The 14182-nt window shown below is 39.1% G+C and overlaps 1 protein-coding gene across 1 annotated transcript; it reads right to left on the bottom strand.

Annotated features, from left to right (window-relative positions):
* Positions 1 to 381: 381 nt before the first annotated feature.
* Positions 382 to 13412, bottom strand: LOC121726034. Its single transcript, XM_042113250.1, has 6 exons — positions 13287 to 13412; positions 11711 to 12783; positions 10951 to 11184; positions 9755 to 9758; positions 1425 to 2296; positions 382 to 852 (listed from the first exon to the last, which is right to left on the bottom strand). The coding sequence occupies exons 2-6, from the start codon at positions 12697 to 12699 to the stop codon at positions 576 to 578; spliced, it is 2376 nt and encodes a 791-aa protein (XP_041969184.1). The 5' UTR covers positions 12700 to 12783; positions 13287 to 13412; the 3' UTR covers positions 382 to 575.
* Positions 13413 to 14182: the final 770 nt, after the last annotated feature.

Raw genomic sequence — 14182 nt, 5'->3', positions numbered from 1 at the left:
TAATATTATCAGGTATAATCAAGTAATCCGTATCAGAATCAACCGGTTTATATGCATATTGAGTTTGTACTGCTAGGTTGCGTAGTTTGGCCCGAATTCCAGTGGACATCTATCGTAACACATTCTGAATCGTCAAATAAATATACAGTGTGTAACAAAAATAAGTGATAATACTTTAGGGTGTGTACGTGTTCCTTGTAGAGAGTTCACTGTGAAAGTAGCAGCGCTGAAAGACGAAAAAATGTTTCACTTTTGTATGGGCAAGGGCCCGAGCTTCACGAGTTTCCCCATACAAAAGTGAAAAAAAAATTTGGTCTTTCAGTGCTGCTACTTTCACAGTGAACTCTCTACAAGGAACACGTACACACCCTAAAGTATTATCACTTGTTTTTATTACACCCTGTATATTTGGTTCTAATTGGTAATAAGATTACCTCGTCTAAGTATTGAGTAATATCTATCATAGAAGTGTTACGATTTTAATGTCAAACCAGAAATTAACATATATTTGCTCAGATGCAACTGCTGCTCGAAAATTAGACAGTGTAACATCTGCAGTTGTTAAGGACGGAGCTTCAGTCAACAGGCTTACACCTCTGCACGTAGAAGGGGTTCCACCAGTGCTTGAAGTTGGTGTAGCTGGTGCGGTGTGTGAGGAGCGTGTGGTTGTGGAGGGCAGCACACATCGCGCACACGCTGTCAGTGGTGGACGGGTCCCGGTACCGGTACAGGGTCTTCCATCTGAAGAACTTGTTGTACTCGCTCGGGGAATTCATGATGTCGTTGATCTTGGCGGCCAATTCGCGAGGACTAGTCTCTAGTGCGTCCAGATAGGAACCCGGTGGTAGAAACCTGAGATAGAGCGCTTCAGTTAATCAATCAATATCGTTTTAAATAATGATCTTAGGACATGACGAACCTAAACGATGTAAAAGTATGGATGTAGGATCCATAAATACGGTATTCTTTTGTTCTGTTGCTAATACATTTATTTTAATGAACATACATTGTACCTTACATTGTTAACACATTACATCTATATTATAAGGTTGTTTATAGATCTTAGAGTCCCTCATTATTTGTTTGTATTAGTATGCGAGGGTTAAATAAATGATTCTGTAGAAAAACAAATCATTTATTTAACCCTCAGGCGTGTCCAACGTTCAGTCACTGCTCATTAAAAGATCAATAGCTCGTTATTTCGCTCTTTGAACAATAGATTTAAAAGGTGATGTTTGAAAAACAAAAAAAATCTATGTAAATTCTTATCCATTTTATATATTTTTCTACCTTAATCCTCATACACTACCGGTACAATAATTATGAGTAAGGTAACGATTTAATTATTTCTTGGAATAATATAAGGCCAAGGCAGCGCGGTTTCTCTAATGTCTTACATACCGCTCAGTTAAAAGTTCTCTTACCGACTGTAGTCAGCGCCGCCGAGCACGATCGGCACCACGTCGTGCTGCAGCGCCGTCAGCAGCTTCTCCGTCACGTAGTCCTCCGAGAACGAGTTCTCAAACGACAGGTAAAAGAAGTAATCCCTCTCCAACATCCTCATACAATGATCAGTGTGTCTCGGACATTTGAGTGGGCCGCAGCTTCCGTAAATATCTAATTTTAAATTATAATTCTTCAATTCCTTTTGAATATGGTTTGCAAATAATTTTCGGCCACTCCTGCTGCTGCAGTGCGAAACGAACCAAGCGACGGCCTTCGTTTTGTTCTGCCTGTAATCAATTAACTCTTCGGAATCGGAGTACTCCTGCCACTTCATATTTCGTTTCGGTCCGACTACCTCCCCTCCTTGGTTCCTTATTTGAATATAAGGAAAAGGGATGTCCGAATCGAGTCTGTACGTCGCCGTCCAATTGAAGAAACCGTCCCACTCGCTGTTGCAGATTGGATAGTTGTCCGCTGACTCCAGATTAAAGTAAATATACTTCTGGTGACTGTAGCGCGAACTCGGGAGTTCTAGCCCGGAATCCCGTCTCTCGTACATAGTGCGTCCGTTGAACCCGATAGCGTCGAATCGGCTGAGATCGCCCTTGAATAAATTCCTATCGCTCGTAACATAGCAGTTTATGTCGGAGCAATTTTTGTCTATAAACGCCCTCTGACCGTCCTTGAAATAATATAAAGGCGCATACTCCACTGGCGTCCAAAACAGCAAATATTTCATATCTTTCGGTAGCTTGTCAATTTTTCTGTAAATGGCAGTATATCTGACGTCCTTAGCGACGTTATCGAGAGCTTCCTTAATGAGATCTTCGGGGACATTATTATTTTGGTACTCGACATATTGAATCCATACTATAGAAGCGACCAAGCTGATGCACGTAAGTAGAAAGAAAAATTTAATTTTAACAATTTGTCTCGATAGGGCAGACATCGTGCGCAGCGTGATGTGCCTGAGCATATTCCTCTAGTCATGATCGACCGTCGTTCTCTTCCAGAACTTCTTTAAGAAATTAATTCTTCGTTTTATTATCTGCAACAAAAGAAATTGTAATTTATTGTATGTGCAACTTTGATGTTCCATATTCCATACCATATACAAATCAGCAGAGACTTTCTGAGGATGTTTTTGCTATTATCACAAACTTCTACGACGTTTTCATGATAAAATATTTATAAAATAAGCCCCCAAACTAGGCTAACAAATTAAGTCCTAATTAAACATAACGCGATATCATGAGATAGTGTTTGAATTTTTGGTAAACTACAGTTCGCCGTGACCTTGATCTGGTGGGTCTCAACTTAGGAGCATGATATTAAATAATAATATTGATAAATTTTAATTTTAAGCAAGTACAAGTGTAAGTATATAAAATAAAAATGAATTTTAAATTTTGTTAGTCTCCCTAAAACGGCTGAACCGATTTGGTTTATTTTATACTTGAAATAATCGTGGAAGTCCAGTTAAGAAATTTATTAGGAAGGAAGTAACAGGAAGTTAATCTGGTTATCCGGTATTTAAAATTGAAATATAAAATAAATAAGAATAAGGGTTATTCCTAACTAATATTATAACTGTAACAAGAGTTCTACCAGACAAACTACTGATCTCATTTCCTTGGCAATGTCTTAAAAAGGTCGCAGACATAGTAAAATAAATCTCAAAGATAACAACGTGCCAAGCGAGTGCTACTATCAAATAATAAACTACATATGTAAATGAGACGATTGCTCCTCAAAACGAAGTTAAAGAAATCGTTAAACATTTATCGAGGCCAGATTTTTATCGTAAACTATTATACTATAGGACACTGGATATTAGGATATTAACCAACTAACGTTATTTTTTACTATATTTTTATATGGAGACCTTGAAGTCTTTTTCTTTTTTTATGAAATAAGGGGCAAACGAATAAACGGGTCACCTGATGGAAACTTCCGTCGCCCATGGACACTAGTAGCATCAGAAGAGCTGCAGGTGCGTTTCCGACCTTTTAAGAGGGAATAGGGTAATAGGGGAGGGTAGGGAAGGAAATTGGAGAGGGTAGGGAAGGGAAAAGGGATTGGGCCTCCGTTAAACTCACTCACTCGGCGAAACACAGCGCAAGCGCTGTTTCACGCCGGTTTTCTGTGAGCCCGTGGCATTTCTCCGGTCGAGCCGGCCCATTCGTGCCGAAGCATGGCTCTCCCACGTCACAAAGCCTGCCTTGCATTGGGCAGGTTTTCTTCAACTTAAATACTTACTTGCTTTATTATAAATAGTGTCAAGCTATAATATTTTTTAATTTTATTACTCATTATCTCACGGCGCGGCGCTCGAGCCATGACCTTGCCAAGATCCCACGAAGGATGGTTAAACTCGTATTCAAATAACTTTTTTTAGGCGTTGATGAATTGGAGGACATTATAATAATAGTCCCACACCGAATTTGGTGGCCGATTTCATTGGCGCATATTACACGCATCAATATTATCACGATTCCGTCATAATATTGATGATGTAATACGCCGAATCGCAGTATCGCAGTATCACAGTACACTTGTGAATCGCGTGATACTATAGAATCATGATAATATTGATGCATGTAATACCTGCCATTGAAGCCGATATAGTACGCAGCATAATTTTTATAGTGCCCATGTGTGTGCAACAGAACAGAAGGACATTATGTTTCTCTACTAACTCAGTGGCACAAATATTCTGTAACACCAGCTGGTGCAGGACCGACTTTTTTAAATTTATTAAGGCCTTCCCCTGAGCAAACGACCTTGACCATACATTTGCCGCGGTGCCGAGATCGCACCAAAAATCTATTTTTTTTTACTTATCATAGTTCAAAATTGACCTAAAAAAATTAAAACGGCAAGTAGTTAATGAAATTGTCGATCTATAATTGGCGTGTGTTTCAAATAAACATAATTTGTAAATTATACTAGGGAGATACTGAATGTATGCTTGAATTTAAATAAATTGGTATTACTTTGGAAGCTGATATCATGAGTATAATAAACAAAAATAGAAAATTAATAACTATGAAAGGAACGTTCATCTGAAGGTTATTGCTGTATTTTTATTAAAATATAATTTTGTAGCTTTCAAATTACGAGTAATTGATAAGGCTCTAAAAACGGTAAATTACGGCATCTCCGTAGGGGGAGCATCTTAAGTAGTTTATTTTAACAACAACTATCATTACAGGTTAAAAACTTAATACCAACAATAGACTCTATTGTATTAAGTTTTTCCTCTATTGAATAGAGTTTTTCCTCTAATTTATGCTTGGATCATCATTCTTATTAGACCAGCAGGTGAACAGCTTGTAACATTGTTCTATTAACCCACCAATCCCCAAGCGGCAGCCGGCTGCCGCATAACAATTGAAAATCTATTGTGTATGCGATACCAACGATGGAGGTGCTACACCCAAGACCTCTCTTACTTGAGAGCCAATCCTTAGACTTTAGAATCTAGAGTCTAGACTCTTGACCATGAAGCCAATACACTGGCGTGGCTATGCATAATATATTGTCGCAGTGGTCTGATGGAATCTGCTATTTGATTTACTAGCGAATTTATTGAATGGCCTTAAACGTTTAACGTTACGGTCAACAACGGCTTGACGAGTTGGCCTTTAGTCATTGAATTAAATGGTCTCATTCAATGAATTCACTCATTCAATTAAATAGCAGATTCAACCAGACGACTGTGACTTGTGACACAATATATTATATATAGATTTAAATGCCGAACTTAGAGAAAACGATTATATGTTAGATTCTTCTAACATATAATCGATTTCTAACTAAATTCAGCTATGTTGGAACATCTGCTGTAGACACAGAGGGAGGGCTGTTACGTGGAAGGCCTTACGGTGGAACAGGGCTCTTATGGAATAATAATGTGTTTCCAAATGTGACAGAAATTGATTGCAACAATCCGCGAGTGTGTGCGATCGGTGTTGTGTCGGCGTCGAGGCCTTTTATTGTCGTGTGTGTTTACATGCCAGTAAATAAAACGGATAACCTTCCAGTGTTCACAGACTGCATGGGAACCGTAAGTGCTATTAATAATGAATATTGTAACGAACCTATTTATATTATGGGGGATTTTAATGCCCACCCGGGAACATTGTTTTATAATGAATTGACAAGTATTTGCAATGACTCTAATTGGTTAATTATTGATTCAGAAATGTTAAACATAAATAATAATTTAGAAAATAATTTTACTTATATAGATATAGCCAGCGGGTCAAAGCGTTGGCTGGATCATTGTGTAGTATCATTAAGTGCCCAGAGCTCTGTATTTAATGTGTATGTAAAGTATGACTTACAGTGGTCGGATCATTTTCCTATCGTTTGTGAATGTAATATAACATGTCTAGCATCTGTTACAAATATGGATGACGCTTGTTATCACAATAAAGTAGTATGGGGTCTGATGATCAAATTTTGTCATATCAATATGAATGTCAAAAGCGCCTTCGGCACATAGATTTTCCTGAGGTTTGTGTGAAGTGTGCTGATTATACATGTAAAAATACCAGTCATATGCGTGTAATTGATAAAATATATTCAGATATCGTGCTAGCCTTATCACAAGCCTCCATGGAGGGGCGGGGGGGCAGTCATGGACGGGGCAAGCGTAAGGTAAAGCGAAATATCATGGGCTGGAATAAACATGTTAGTGATAGCCACGGGGAGGCCAGGGCGGCTTTTCGAGAATGGATTTTATGCGGTCGTCCGACTACTGGTGATATATATACTAAGATGTGTGAGTCGAGAAAAATATTTAAGTCACGTTTAAAATGGTGTCAAAAACACCAAGAACAAATAAAACTGGATACCTTAGCAACTAAGCACTGTCAGAAAGATTTCAGTAATTTCTGGATGTAGTGAGGGCAATGAAATCGATATCTAAGGGAAAATCCCCCGGACACGATGGATTAAGCATGGAACACCTACAACATGCTGGCCCTCATATATCAAGAGTGTTGGCCTTGCTGTATAGTCTCTGTATATCGCATTCTTACTTACCTCGCGACATGATGAAAACTGTTGTGGTTCCAGTCACGAAAAATAAAACGAAAAGCCTGTCAGACATTTCTAATTACAGGCCTATCTCGCTAGCAACATCATTCTAAAAGTATTTGACAGCATTCTTAATACACATTTAAACAGTTATATCAGATGTCATGATGCGCAGTTCGGCTTTCGTTCTGGCCTTTCTACCGAGTCCGCAATTTTGTGTCTTATGAGTGCTGTTAAGTATTATAATACAAGAAAAACGCCCGTCTATGCCTGCTTCCTCGACCTTTCGAAGGCATTTGATCTTGTGTCTTATGACATCCTTTAGAAGAAGATGAGAAAGTCGAGTATACCACATGAGCTGGTTAATACTTTTAAATATTGGTATGATAATCAAATTAACATTGTTGATGGGCTGGTGTGATGTCAGATCCCTATAAGCTAGAATGTGGCATGAGACAGGGCGGGTTAAGCTCACCTGTCCTATTTAACCTCTACATAAACGGACTGATTGAGGAGCTCAGCAAGCAGCATGTTGGTTGCCATGTTGATGGAGTATGTTTTAATAACATAAATTATGCGGATGACATGGTCTTGCTGAGTGCCTCAGTCTGTGGTCTTAAAAAGCTACTTGATATTTGTCAGCGTTACGCAGCGGCGCATGGGCTGATTTATAATAGTAAAAGGAGTCAGTACATGGTCTTTCATAGTGGAACCAGAAAGGTGGATACAGTGCCGACTATTTTACTGCTGCTGTCGCATGCATGCAGAATACAGACCAAAATAATTATTATTTAAATATTATGTAAGTATGTTTATGTGACTTTTGTTTGTAATTATTAACCTATCGATATACAAAAAATCAGCTTGTTAGAGTTCCGTTTTAGGGTTCAGTAACCTGTAGTCAACCAAGTTTTGTTGATTACAGAACCCTATATATAAAACTTAAAATTTAAAAAAAATAAATTATGTGTACTTACTTTAATAATTAATAATTAGATATTATTAATAAAATAAAAATTTAAGGGGGGCTCCCATACAAAAAACGGTACGTCGCTCTAAATCGGTACGAAACCCTTCGTGCGCGAGTCCGATTCGCACTTGGCCGGTTATTGGTTATAATATCAAATATGCTATATTATATATGTATAACTGCAACTATTGTGCGGTGTTGCAGAACCTACAAATTAAAATATTATGGTCTGCTAAAGTCTTCAATTTAAGTGTGGATCTTCACGCACCTGTTGTTACGCACATCTAACATATAAGCCAACCAAATACAGGAAGCCCACACCTTGCACAAATCCCGCTCATTCACAAAACTCCTTAAATTTCCGGGTTACCACATGCGCACAGGGATCGAGAAAACGAACCATAATAATCACAGAATTCTTTACCCGCGTATCAAAACTGCAATTCCACTTTCGTAAGCATTTTATAATGTTTAAATGTGAAATATATTTCTGTACAATAAACGTTTAGCACCGTGTTGTGTAGATTATTGGAGAAAAACCGAAAAAATATGTTTATCGCATTTTGTGTGGCGTTTTTGCGTCGACTGACGCTGTCGGCGCGAGTACGCATGCGCGCGGCCGCCGGGCAACTCATTATGGGGCAACTGCCGGCTGCCGCCATTCGCCAAGGTCACGTGACGTCACCGCGGGGGGTGAACTACCTTTGTTTACCAACTCCAAAAACATCGGTTCCAACTTCCGTCACTTCTACTCCATTTCTATTTTCTACTCTAAACAATTAGTGACAAAGTCGTTACTTTGCATTTTGTTGTTTACCTATCTCTATCACAAATTACTAAAATATTATAGCTACAACGTACCTACGTCTACCGAAGTAAAAAAGGATGTTATCAAATTCGACTCGTATGTATAATGTATGTAACTAATATATTTTCTAGAACTGCCCAGTCTACATACATCAGCGTCTGAACAAATGGGTCAAATCAAAAGTGTACTAACATGTAGGTATAATATTATAATTATAATATTATACCTACATGTTAGTACACTTTTGATTTGACCCATTTGTTCAGACGCTGATGTATAGTTAATTTTGTTTAAACTTAATTGCTCGTTACTACATTATGTGACGAGCATGCACCTTGCTACAGGCGCATGAAGTCTAATCCAGTGCCCAAGCAGTGCAGAGTCCCACCTGTCCGCAAACGTCCTCAGGATGCTGTTGGTGCTGTCCCGAAGCCTCGCCATCAGTGAGGCACTACGCTTCCATAAGTACATAGTTCTTTATCTCAAATTACCGATTTTTGTAAAACTTGCAGTATTTCCTAAGTTGAACATAGGAAATACATAATTATAGTACCACAGATAGTACTGCTTTTTTAAACTAGGCATACCTACCTAGTACGACAAAAAAAAAAAAGAATTATTACTTAAATCGGACTTGTAGTTCCAGAGATATGCAAATACAAACTAATAATTCAACATTCATACTTGCAATACATAATAACATAAGTTAAGGAAAAATTATTACTATTATTCTACTAATAATTCATATTATGGGCTGTATTTTATTGCCTGAAATAAAGCATTATTCTTTTTATTTCTTTTTTAAGTACATATATTAAATCTTGTCGTTCAGTGGTGCGATATAGTTTTACTTGGCTCTTGCGGTACACATGTGTCATTATCAACTTCCAGTCTGACTAAACGGTTATTCATAATGCTTATCGGTTTTCCCCGACGAAATGAGATCATTTTTCAATTGCGAGTAATAATTGGTCAAGTGCGAGTCGGACTCGTGCACAAAGGGTTCGCGTTATAGAGCAAATGCAGGCCAAAAATTTAGTTTTTTTTTATATGAGAGACCCTTAAATATTAATTATTATATTTAATTTTATTAATAAATTATTATTATAGCACAAATATAATTAAGAATTTTGTGAGTATTTCAAATGCCATCTCCAAATCCAAATCACATCAATAATGGCAACAGGTATGTTGCCATTATTGATGTGAGATTGACATCGAGCAAAAAAGACCAAAAAATCACGCTTGTTGTATCGGAGCCGGTACGAATGGGCCGGCTCTACCGGAGAAATACCACGGGCTCACAGAAAACCGGCGTGAAACAGCGCTTGCGCTGTGTTTCGCCGAGTGAGTGAGGTTACCGGAGGCCCAATCAACTACCCTTTTCCCTTCCCTACCCTCTCCTATTTCCTTCCCTACCCTCCCCTACCCTCCCCTTCCCTACCCTCCCCTATTACCCTATTCCCTCTTAAAAGGCCGACAACGCACCTGCAGCTCTTCTGATGCTGCGAGTGTCCATGGGCGACGGATGTTGCTTTCCATCAGGTGACCCGTTCACTCGTTTGCCCGTTTTATTTCATTAAAAAAAGCGGCCACAGATATGTAACATAATCTGTGTCAGGAGTCTAGTTATAGCGATTCTTGAGATACAGCCTGGAGTCAGACAGACAGACGAACGGACAGACAGACGGACAGACAACGAAGTCTCAGTAATAAGTATCCCGTATCCCGTTTTTACCCTTTGGCTAAAAAAGCGAACTTTTTTGGATAATATAAAGTAATCAATTTTTTTAGTAAAATTTTTTGCTAATTGATTACTAATTATTGTTATTCACTTTTTAAATACTGACCTTTGATCATTTTGTCCTGATGACATGAATATGATCATGACTAGAATAAGAATGTACTTTTCTGAAATAAAATATATTATGGTTCTGAAAAAAGTGTAGTAGACCTACCAAAAAGTTTTTCAATAAGTTTTCTGGAATAAAAGTTTTCTAACAATTTTCTAACATAACTGTAATGTACTATGTACCTAGTTACATAACAGAATTATTACATAAATATGCGCCCACATCGTGTATGTTTTGTAACACTGGTTTCCAGTTCACGTTACAATATAGATGTGTTAAAACAACCAGTTATCACCACCACAGTCAACATGTTATTTAACACCTCCATCGTGGGTATCGCAGACACAATAGATTTTCAATTGTTATGCGGCACTTTACGCAGCAATTACTCAGTAGCTACTACCACAGAACAGATAATAGTACAACTACAAGTAGGTATCAGGAACTGTTTACGTAAAAGGCAAAGTAATGTATATTCTTCAAAAAATATTCTTATGCTACTTGTACTCACATACGGTTTTGCTCGATAGTTTTACTCCAAATCGAGCAATAACCACCGTGTGGACCGCAAAACTGACAGCTCGAAGGCTCGCTTCGAGCCGGCTCGATGGAATTAAATATGTCAAATATGTCATTTCCTTCGATTCGGAGTAAAACTATCGAGCAAAACCGTATATTGTAAGTACTTAGCTTATAGGTAGCTTTTATTGCGGGCGACTATGATCTGTTCGTACCTTTGGTAGCCATTTTATGACATTGATTTCTAACCCCATCTAAAACCAAACCAATTGCTCTCTGCGCATCGTCTCTTGAAGTCGGGGTTCCACCATTGTCTAAAGTTGGTGTAGCTGGTGCGGTGTGTGAGGAGCGTGTGATTGTGGAGGGCAGCACACATCGCGCACACGCTGTCAGTGGTGGACGGGTCCCGGTACCGATACAGGGTCTTCCATCTGAAGAACTTGTTGTATTCGCTCGGGGACCGTATCAGTCTGTCTATAGCAGACGCCAAATCTTCCGAACTTGTGTTCCCTGCGTTCAAATAGGACCCCGGTGGCAGGAACCTGCAATGGAGAATTTCGATGACGTTAGTGACAATACCACATGAGTCATGTGATAGATAGGCTTAGAATAATAAATATTTGATAGATGTAAAGGATATCCTTATAATGGAAAATACCCGTCCATAGAGTTAATACAAATATCATTTCCATCAAAACGATTGTATTATTCGTAAAAAAAAAATTCTATATGGGTAGGATAGGCTGTAAGGAATAACACAAATCTTACGCTTCAGCGCCGCCGAGCACGATCGGCACCACGTCGTGCTGCAGCGCCGTCAGCAGCTTCTCTGTCACGTAGTCCTCCGAGAACGAGTTCTCAAACGACAGGTAAAAGAAGTAGTCCCTCTCCAAGATCCTCATATAATATACTTACCGACTGTAATCAGCGCCGCCCAGCACGATCGGCACCACGTCGTGCTGCAGCGCCGTCAGCAGCTTCTCCGTCACGTAGTCCTCCGAGAACGAGTTCTCAAACGAAAGGTAAAAGAAGTAGTCCCTCTCCAACATCCTCATACAATATACTTACTGACTGTAATCAGCGCCGCCCAGCACGATCGGCACCACGTCGTGCTGCAGCGCCGTCAGCAGCTTCTCCGTCACGTAGTCCTCCGAGAACGAGTTCTCAAACGATAGGTAAAAGAAGTACTCCCTTTTCAGAACATTGCCACAATCATACTTCTCGTCGAACCTCGGACACGTGTGATCCCCACACGACCCGTAGATGTCCACCGTCAATCCATACATCTTTAAAGCCTCCGCCAAATCAGCAGCTACCCGTCTACGATCACTCCTGCTTTTGCAATTGGAGACGAACCAAGCGACGGCCTTCGTTTTGTTCTGTCTGAAATCGTATCCTGCATCGGATTCGGCGTCCTGCCACTTCATGTTTGGTTTCGGTCCAACCACCTCTCCTTTTTGGTTCCTGATTTGGATATAAGGGAAGGGGATGTCCGAGTCGAGTCTGTACGTCGCCGTCCAGTTGAAGAAACCGTCCCATCTGCTGCTGCAAACTGGATAGTTGTCCGCCGACTCCATGTTGAAGAAGACGTACTTCTGTCGCGGCAACCTGGCCTTCGGGGGATCAATGTTATTGCTCCGGCCATTGAAAGCGATCGCATGGAATTTGCTTACATCCTCGCCGAGCAGATTTCTATTGGCGGTCACGTAGCACGACGTCCAAGCGCATTTGTTCTCGATAAATATTCTGTTGCCCTCCTTGAAGAAATAAAATGGCGCGTAGTTTTGAGGTGTCCAGAGTAGAATGTATTTTACGTTTAGTTCCTTATGTAATTTTTTAATCAATCCCATATTTTTTACATAGTTATCAGATTTTTGTGGTTTCTCAAGTTTAGGGACGAGGTCTGAGGGAGCGCAGCGTGGGTAGAAGTACCCAGTGACGAAACAACTTAGCCCAAGGAGAGCTACAAGCATGGTTTTCGTTGAAACTCTCCATGATGTGTTTGGCAAGTTTACGTTCTCATATTTATAATATTTTTTCCTTAATTTGTATTTCATATTTGCATTAAATAATTTGAATTATATTTAGTACTTCGTAACATTATCCTCTATCCTTCCTGGTTATTCAACGTTTTCATTATCCTGTAATTGTAACATTCAGGATTAAAACAAGTTTTTTAAAGTTTATAAAGTGTTAATATTAATTGACTTTTTAATAATGTTAAAGGTAAGGTAGTGCGGAAAAATATCTTATATCTTTATATATATTATTCGTGTTTTATCGATTACCGAGCAAAGCTCGGTCAAATAGCTAGTAATATTATTATACACGAATTTGTCTCGCACTTGGCCTGTTATTTATTCATACTTCCATACTAATATTATAAATGCGAAAGTGTGTCTGTCTATCTGTCTGTCTGTCTGTCTGTTACCTCTTCACGCCCAAACCGCTGAACCGATTTTCCTAAAATTTAGTATGGAGATACTTTCAGTCCCGGGAAAGGACATAGGATACTTTTTATCTCTCTAATGTACAGTTCCCGCGCGATACACGTTTTTTGGCGCAACGGAGTTGCGGGCGTTTGACATATTATTTTGTTGTAACTTCTAAAAATAAAAATAAATTACGCAGGTTTAATACTTACCATGTAATTTTGTCAATATATCAAAACTCCTTTATGAATCGCATTATTTTTCGATCACTTTAAGCACACATAGGCACAGCTGTATAAGTATGCCACTTGTAACTAACTGATTAGCAGTAGTGTGGTGCCAGACAATACTTTGATACATACTGGTACTGTAGTGCAGTGACGATATTCCGTTTCAGTACATTTTATTAGGGAATTGTAAAACGTATGGATAATGCACGTTTTTCAAGAACAACGTATGATGCAGATATGGAGTATGAAGACAATGGATGATTTGTGGTTGTGATGATGAAGCCCGACCTTGGTGGTAAGTAGGTCGCACCTCGTCGGAGGTTGTCAGTACTGTAACGACGGCACATCGCACTCGTCGACCACAGTTACCACTAAGGTGACCATGCACCAATGCGGCACATTCCAACGATAATTTGTTAATATTATTATCGTCATCATTTGTGCAGATAATAAGAATTGTCCCAAGATTTGTTAAACAATCTATTTCGCTATTTAAAGTTGTCATAATATTATCATATTTTGTAAAAAAAAATATTTTTATTCTTTCTGAGGTTGTTCCCCTCTAGTTCTGACTTTCGAATATTAGTCATTACTCATTACTATGTAAAGCACACTTTAATTAGGGAGATTAACATTACCAACTACCAGTAGCGGCATTTGGGGCGACGCTAGGTGACCGCCCAAGGCGCCGAATACAATGGGGCGCCTCAGGCGCAGAAATCTCGCCCAGGGTGCTGGTAGTACTAAAACCGGCACTGTCAATTACTCACTGAAATGCGTTGTGATTGGTGAGTTGTGACTGGTTGGTCATTAGCCCATTAAAATAAGCAAGTTTATAATGTTATTAAGATTACATTAATTTTTCAATTGAGGTCAAA

This window comes from Aricia agestis, chromosome 4, assembly GCF_905147365.1.
Source record: "Aricia agestis chromosome 4, ilAriAges1.1, whole genome shotgun sequence".
In the NCBI taxonomy this organism is placed as follows: domain Eukaryota; kingdom Metazoa; phylum Arthropoda; class Insecta; order Lepidoptera; family Lycaenidae; genus Aricia; species Aricia agestis.
Note: the sequence above shows the minus strand (reverse complement) of the source record. Positions and strands in the feature narration are given on the sequence as shown.

Bases quoted from the DNA above. Each gene is read 5' to 3' on its own strand.
- LOC121726034 (XM_042113250.1), bottom strand. From the start codon at position 12,699: ATGAAATACAAATTAAGGAAAAAATATTATAAATATGAGAACGTAAAC. The intron at 11,185-11,710 runs GTAAGTATATTG...TCTCCATTGCAG, and splicing joins GGCGGCGCTGATTACAGTCA to GTTCCTGCCACCGGGGTCCT. The intron at 853-1,424 runs GTAAGAGAACTT...GCTCTATCTCAG, and splicing joins GGCGGCGCTGACTACAGTCG to GTTTCTACCACCGGGTTCCT.